The sequence below is a fragment of the Lupinus angustifolius genome, chromosome LG15 (genome assembly GCF_001865875.1).
Source record: "Lupinus angustifolius cultivar Tanjil chromosome LG15, LupAngTanjil_v1.0, whole genome shotgun sequence".
Classification (NCBI taxonomy): Eukaryota; Viridiplantae; Streptophyta; class Magnoliopsida; order Fabales; family Fabaceae; genus Lupinus; species Lupinus angustifolius.
In genome coordinates, this window is record NC_032023.1 from 13,348,938 (window position 1) to 13,356,451 (window position 7,514).

General features: G+C 36.1%; 2 protein-coding genes across 3 annotated transcripts in view; both read left to right on the forward strand.

Moving 5' to 3' along the window:
- The window catches only part of LOC109327709 (DNA-directed RNA polymerase V subunit 1-like), a gene marked incomplete at its 5' end in the record, with an annotated part of 4,842 nt that extends 389 nt beyond the window's left edge, over positions 1-4,453 (forward strand). Inside the window, 5 exons of the mRNA XM_019560873.1 lie at positions 930-1,103; positions 1,189-1,329; positions 1,429-3,170; positions 3,497-3,611; positions 3,860-4,453. Of these exons, the coding sequence (XP_019416418.1) occupies positions 930-1,103; positions 1,189-1,329; positions 1,429-3,170; positions 3,497-3,611; positions 3,860-4,300 (2,613 nt within the window). The remainder of the gene's footprint in view (positions 1-929; positions 1,104-1,188; positions 1,330-1,428; positions 3,171-3,496; positions 3,612-3,859) is intronic.
- Positions 5,271-6,736, forward strand: LOC109328089. Of its 2 annotated transcripts, none has more exons than XM_019561356.1 (3): positions 5,271-5,472; positions 5,985-6,223; positions 6,467-6,735. In XM_019561356.1, the coding sequence occupies exons 1-3, from the start codon at positions 5,343-5,345 to the stop codon at positions 6,629-6,631; spliced, it is 534 nt and encodes a 177-aa protein (XP_019416901.1). In that variant the 5' UTR covers positions 5,271-5,342; the 3' UTR covers positions 6,632-6,735. The 2 variants fall into 2 exon arrangements, with proteins under 2 accessions (XP_019416901.1, XP_019416902.1); XM_019561357.1 differs by having other exon boundaries at positions 5,277-5,472; positions 6,452-6,736.

Genomic DNA, 7,514 nt, shown 5'->3' on the forward strand with positions numbered 1-7,514 from the left:
TATTTTTAAAAATTTATTAACAGGAGTTCTGGATATAATTTTATAATGGGGAGTTCATTTATTTAATTAATAGTTTCCTTATGTAAGTGTCCTAGTCGCAATAAAAATGAAGAACATAGTAGCCTCTATTTCGACCTAAAGTAGTGGTAACTGGTAAATTACTCTATAAAGTTATATGCTCTGTTTAGAAGCATATTTGCACTTAAATTCCAATTTGAAGTTCCAAGCATTTGAGTTAAATTAAAATTCTAAACTGTATGCTTCCGACTCCTTTCTTCAGCTGCCAAACTGTTGGGATTACTTTTGCTGGTGCATGAACTGATATCCAATGCTGAGTTTAATACATTATTTCCTATTTCTAAACTCACTGCTAAAAATAGCATAAAGCTTATAGTTTACTTCAGTGGGGTTGCCTGTAGGATGAATCCAAAAGTATACCCTGTCAATTTCCCCCTCTATTTTTACTATAGGAATCTGTGATTTTTGACTCTGCACTTTTTGCTGTCCTCTGATGTGTGTTCATTTGGACTGTTGGAGCTTAAGTTCATATTTTCAAGGATGCTTGTTGTCCCCTAGTTCGATTTCAGACATCTCTAATGCTCATGGCTGCTTCAAGCATGTTGCTGTCCCTTATTTGCAGAGGGAATGAGAAGACTTGCTTCATACTTATTTATTTCCCTTTTTTATTGTGTTTAATTTTCAACTGTGTTGGAGTGTTTCTTATCCTCTTGTAAGTTATACTTCTCTTTTCCGTTCAATGTCGTTTCTTCTATAGAAAAAAGTGTTCATTCTTATGGTACTAATATTGTGAGAGTGATGTCATCGTTTATTGAGTATTGTTCCATGAAAGTGGTTTGAAAATCATCTACTTTATAGTATCTCCTCATTATGGTTCTACCCGTCTTTTAACCATTTGTGGCTGCCTGCAGCGTCTTGCCACGTCAGTAAAAATGGTAGCCAAAGGTCTCCTTCGGGAGCATCTCATTCTCTTAGCAAGTAGCATGACTTGCGGTGGGAATTTGGTGGGCTTTAACACGGGAGGATATAAAGCACTGGCACGACAACTAAACATCCAAGTACCATTTACTGATGCGACACTTTTTGTAAGTGACTTGCCTTGGTTGCCAATTCCTTAATCATGAGTTGTATCATTGTGTTTTTGTCATAAATTCTAATGCGATTATGCAGACACCTCGAAAATGTTTCGAGCGAGCTGCTGAAAAGTTCCATACAGATTCTTTATCAAGTGTAGTTGCCTCCTGTTCATGGGGCAAACATGTGGCTGTGGGTACAGGTTCAAAATTTGATGTCGTATGGAATGCGAAAGAGGTACTTGATTATATTCAAATTTAATATTGGACTTGATGGGTGATATTACTTGTTGGAGTTCTTTGAATGTTATTTTAATGTTTATTTTTTCTTTTGCAGATAAAGTCCAGCGAAAATAGAGGGATGGATGTATACAATTTTCTTTACATGGTGAAAGACTTCACCAGTGGAGAAGAAGAAAAAAATGCTTGTTTGGGTGAAGACATTGATGATTTGCTAGAAGATGAGAATATGGATTGGGGCATGTCTCCCCAGCATACGTCTGGTTTTGATGATGCAGTCTTTGAAGAGAACTGTGAACTACCGAATGGTTCAACTTCCAATGGTTGGGATATAAATGGAAATAAGAATGAAACAAAATCCAATGATTGGTCTGGTTGGGGATCAAATAAAGCTGAAGGTGTATCTGAAAATGCCAAGGAGGATTCTTGGAGTTCCGGAAAGCAGAAAACTGATGTTGTCAAAGAAGACTCTTCTAGGTCCAATGCTTGGGATGCCAATACAAAGAAAACAGACACAAAGTCTAATGATTGGTTGGCCTGGGGAGGTAACAAATCTGAAACTCAAGATGGCAGTTCTGATAGAGCCCAAGAGGATTCTTGGAGCTCTGGTCAGAGGAAAGCTAATGTTACCCAAGAAGATCCTAAGTCTGGTTCTTGGGATGCAGACACCAACCAAACAAAAACAAAGTCAAATGATTGGACGGCATGGGGAGGCAAGAAATCGGAAATACAAGATGTCGGGTTTAAAAGAGCAGAAGAGGATTCTTGGAGCTGTGGTAATAAGAAAGCTAATGTTGCCCAAGAAGACTCTTCTAAGCCTGGTGCATGGGATGCTAACACCAACCAAACAAAAACAAAGTCGAAGGATTCGTTGGACTGGGGAGGAAAGAAATCTGAAATACAAGATGGTGGGTCCGGACGAGTCCAAGAGGATTCTTGGAACTCTGGTCAGAGGAAAGCTAGTGTTATCCAAGATGACTCTTCCAAGCCTGGTGCTTGGGATGCAAAAGCCAACCAAGCAAAAACACCATCAAATGAATGGTCAGGGTGGGGAGGAAAGAAATCTGAAGTGCAAGGTGGTGGGTTTGATAGATCCCAAGAGGATTCTGGGAGCTCCTGGAAATGGAATGCTGAATCTAAGGTTGGATCCAAAGTTATCCAAGAAGAAGCATCTAAGTCTAATGCTTGGGATGCAAATACAGACCAGAAAAAAACGAAGTCAAATGATTGGTCTGCTTGGGGAAGAAGTAAAAGTGAAATACAAGATAGCGGGTCAGAAAGAGCCCAAGAGGATTCTTGGGGCTCCGCTAAGTTGAAAGCAGAATCAAATGTTGGAGCTGATGTTAGACAAAAAGACTCTTCTAGGTCTAATGCTTGGGAAAGTAATTTCAACAAATCCTCAGAAAACCCAGCATGGGGTTCCCAAAACGAGTCAAATCAAGCTGCAAGTTCCCAAGGATGGGACTCGCAAATCGCTTCTGCAAATTCTGGCCCTGACAAAAACTTTCAATGGGGAAAACCCAAATCCGCAGAAAGCCAATCATGGGATCCCAAAAATGAGTCAAATCAGGCTGCAAGTTCTCAAGGATGGGACTCACAAGTCGCTTCAGCTAATTCTGACAGCGACAAAAGCTTTCAATGGGGAAAGCAGGGCAGAGAATCATTCAAGAAAAACCGCTTTGAAGGTTCACAAGGACGGGGTTCAAATGCAGGTGACTGGAGAAATATGAATCGCCCGCCCAGACCACCACCTCCAATGTACACACCTGAAGAACAGGAAGTTCGTAAGGATATTGATTCTATTATGCAGTCAATCAGACGTATCATGCAACAAGAAGGGTAAGTCTAAAATGAATTTGCAAGAGAATGTTTGAGATCTTAACCCTATGGTCAGTTTATACCCAACCTTTTTGTTGTCTCACATTTCAGCTACATTAATTGCAAGCTGCCTCAGTAATTATGTTAGGAGTTATGTTTTTGGTGTGAACAAGCTACCAGCTGCTATGATAGCTTTGATTTTCTGCCCTTATATGAGCTTTATTTGTTAATTTCAATAGTTGCCCCTTCTGTACTTTCATTTTTTCCTTCCCCACATATATGAAATTTGTATCATAGGTCATTTCATCTTAATTTCTAATAAAGTAATAATGTATTCGTCTGTGAAGGTACAATGATGGGGATCCGCTGGCGGCAGAGGATCAAGCATTTGTGCTTGAGAATGTCTTTGAACACCATCCAGATAAAGAAACCAAAATGGGTGATGGAATTGATTATGTCATGGTATCCTTCACTTCTCCTTTGTTCTCCTTTTAGCTTTTAGTTGCAATTATAACTGATCTCGTCATGGTTACCCTAAGATAAAAATGTCTTCCTACCTAAATTTCAGGATTTGAACCTTGTGATTATATTGTTGACCTTTTTCCCTTTCATCTACATGTTTGGGAAAGTTTTCAGCTTATGCTTTGCATCTATGCATACTGAGAATATTAATGTGTCTGTCTTTGTCAATGTTGGGCTTGTTTTTACAGGTTAGCAGACACAGCAATTTTCAGGAAAGTAGATGCATGTATGTGGTTTTAAAGAATGGTAAAAAGGAGGACTTTTCCTACAGGAAGTGCCTGGAAAACCTAGTACGGAAGAAGTATCCAGACGTTGCTGAATCGTTCAACGACAAGCATTTCCGGAAACCTCGTGGAAGAGCAGGAGGGGACCAGGCCCCAACAACTCCATTGCGTACTTCTACTGAAACAAACCAGGCACCAAGAACTCCATGGCCTACTTCTACTGAAACAAACCAGACTCCAAAATCATCATGGCCTACTTCTACTGAAACAAACCAGGCTGCAACATCATCATGGCCTACATCTACTGAAACAAACCAGGCTCCAACATCATCATGGCCTACTTCTACCGAAACAAACCAGGCCCCAACTGCAACATGGCCAACTTCTAGTGAAGGAAATGAGTAAAAAAACTAGAGCTGAGTTCATATTGTTGTACAGCAAAATGCATTAGTTGAGGCCTCTGAATAGGTTACCACAACAGCTTAAGTATTCCTATATAGGAAACAGTTTCTTTCTCTTTTGGTTGACTGTGTTGATGATTAGGTGTTAATTTTTTTAGCATGTGAATGATGATATAGCACATTTGTGCACAATGTTTGAATGATGATTTTCCATGTGCCTGTCAAAACTCTACCCTGAAATTTAGTTTGGATAACCCTCAATATCATTTGGTTTACTCCTATTACCAAGGTTTCTTAGCATCTATTCTAGGATTTAGAACATGAAGATTACTTTAAATTCATTTTATTTTATCTTTAGTTTCTATTCAAAAAATAAAAAATAAACTACATACCTTCAGCCATACAAATTTGGAATCTCCATTATTAGTTTCAATTATCTTGTTAAGTACTCGTGTAATTCAAGATGGACTTTTGATGGTTAAAAGGGGAAAGTGATGTTAGCATTAAAGACAAATTCCAAAGTGTAACATTTATTACTCACATGAGTAACTTCAATAGTTAACAAAAATCTAAGAAGAAATTGGTCTTCAACTATTTGTCTAATTTAAGGTCAAACTCACTTTCCATGACATAAGTGACCTCACTCTCATAAATAATATCCACTCTTATCCTTAAGACTACAATCTAAAATCATATTTTTTGTAAGATATTTTATGTCATATTTTTCCTTATTCTATTTGATCTTATTAAAAGTATTGATTATCTCTATTTTTGTTGTTAACAATAAAACTATTGATTAAAGAGTAATATTAAAATTTCATAATAAGTTTTAAAAATTAAGAAAAGTGATAATGACTGAAGTTAATTGAAAACGTGTTATTATAAAAATAAGAGAGATGGGTTTAGATTCCTCCGCTGGAAGGCATAAATAGGCAACAAATGTGATATTTCCATAATTCCATTGGCTTTGTTGTTTGATAAAACAGTTATTTTCTTCTTCTTCTCTCTTAGTACCCAAAAGCACTGATTCATAGGTTTATTTTGTGATGAGTTCTTTGGTGGGACCACTTGTTCTTTCTCCAGATTCTGGTTACAGAGTTTGGGAGGATCCTTCTTTCATCAAATGGAGAAAAAGAGAATCACATGTTACCCTGCATTGCCGTGACTCTGTTGAAGGTCCATTTTTCAATTCACTATTTTAGGTTTTTGTATTTTTTTGTTGTTCAAACTTTTAGTGGTTATTGTCATTTTTTTGTGTTGATTTTGGTTTATGATTCTATATCAGTTTGATAAAGTGGAATTCATTTACATGGGGTTGTGTTTGTCTAATAGGATATACAATATTTGCATTCTGAATTCATGTTTTTTTAAATGATCTCTTTATCATTAAAAAAATCTTCATTTATTTTAGATATTTGAATAGTGAGTGTGAATAAATTCATTTCAATGCTGTGTAGAGTTTATTTGTCTTTAGAAACAGAAGATGGGTTTAGTTGATTTTCAGGGTGATGCTTTAATAATCTATGATCGTAGTTTTTGAAACTGATAATTAGTGAGTAAAGTTTGTAAATTTACTCTATGAATTAAGCAATTTATGGATTTAAATTACATCAAAATCATCAGTGTTTATGTTTCTGATATCTTTGTTTCCTTTTCTTTTGGATAAATTGGAATCTTGTCATGTGTAGGATCTCTTAAATATTGGTATAAACGCAACCAGGTGGATCATTTGGTTTCAAAATCTGCTGTTTGGAATGATGATGCTATTGATGAAGCTCTTGATTGTTGTGCATTTTGGGTCAAAGACTTACCATTTGTTAAGTCCTTGTCTGGGCATTGGAAATTTTTCCTTGCTGACAGTCCAACACTGTCCCTGATAAAATTTTTGAAAGTGATTTCCAGGATTTGGAGTGGAAATTTTTGCCTGGTAAGTGTATATTTATGCTCATATATTTCATAACCATTAATTTACATGCAGTGTATAACTCTCTTGCTGTGTCGTAGGCCAGTAACAGATATTCCAACTGTAGTATTTGCTTTTGTTTTGTTAGAAAGTGCTCTATAATTTGATTTTTCTTGTAAAAATGTGCTCTATCAAATTCATCATTATGTTCATATATAATTGTGTACCAAAGGGTTTTGGATTGAACTATAGGTCTGTCTTTGAAAGGGAAAGAAGTATAGAGCAGTACCCGACTTCCCTTTGGATTCTTGCCCTGGTTTTTGGCAGGTGTTTGTCACTAATATTCAGAAAGATCGGATAGCTACACATAACAGGCCACAGCATTTTCCTAGTTACACGTGTGGTTTTTATGGATCATTTGGGCTTGGTTAATGAATTCATCTTATAGGAGATGTTGTTCTCTTATTGCTTGTTTTATTTGTTTGTATTATCATCCGTATACTTTTTTAATCCTTTCCTGTGAATTGAATGATGTCATTTTTATGATCACTAGTATTTCATCTACGTCTAATTACTTTCCACAAACTTGTACAGTTCCTTCAAATTGGCAGATGCATGGATATGATGTCCCTATATATACAATGCATTGAATTTTTTTTACCCAAAATGACCACATTTGAAGAAGAAAAAAAAAAGTTTCTCAAACTTTCAACAAAAACAAAACTAATTAACTTTTTCTACCTCTTTCTTATCTCAACAGCAAAAAACTGCATCCTCTTTAAGTGTTTCACCGAGTTGAACACAAAACCCTAGCTACACCAAAAAAAATTGAAAAAATGAAAAACAAATTAGTAACTCAAATAATTGATTCAAAAAAAATTAAAATATGGTATAACCTTTCTGCATGAAACAACAATGCAGAACAATAACAACAGAAAGTGAAGAAAGAAAAAATTGACAGTACCGACTAAAAGGTTTTGTGTTTTCTGGCTGAATCTGAAGAGAGGGTTTTGAGATGAAAACGAAATAAGTGAGTGAGAGAGAGTGAGAAATGAAAGTGATTTTGGATTTTAATTTGTTTTTGCATGAAATGGATTTTCTGGTTAGAACAAAATATTAGAAATGGAAAATTTTGTTGAGCTGACACAACTTTTGAGGACGGACTGAGATTTTTGGTGCTGAGTTTTTTAGATTAAATGATGGAACTGCACTTGTTGACTCGTCTTTTATTGGTTTTGGGTGGTAGTTGCATCGTGTGCATAGTTGGGATTTTCATTTGGTAAAACCGAATAATAGAATAAATTTATGAATATAA

Bases quoted from the DNA above. Each gene is read 5' to 3' on its own strand.
- LOC109328089 (XM_019561356.1), top strand. From the start codon at position 5,343: ATGAGTTCTTTGGTGGGACCACTTGTTCTTTCTCCAGATTCTGGTTAC. The intron at 5,473-5,984 runs GTCCATTTTTCA...TGTCATGTGTAG, and splicing joins TTGCCGTGACTCTGTTGAAG to GATCTCTTAAATATTGGTAT. The intron at 6,224-6,466 runs GTAAGTGTATAT...TGTCTTTGAAAG, and splicing joins GGAGTGGAAATTTTTGCCTG to GGAAAGAAGTATAGAGCAGT.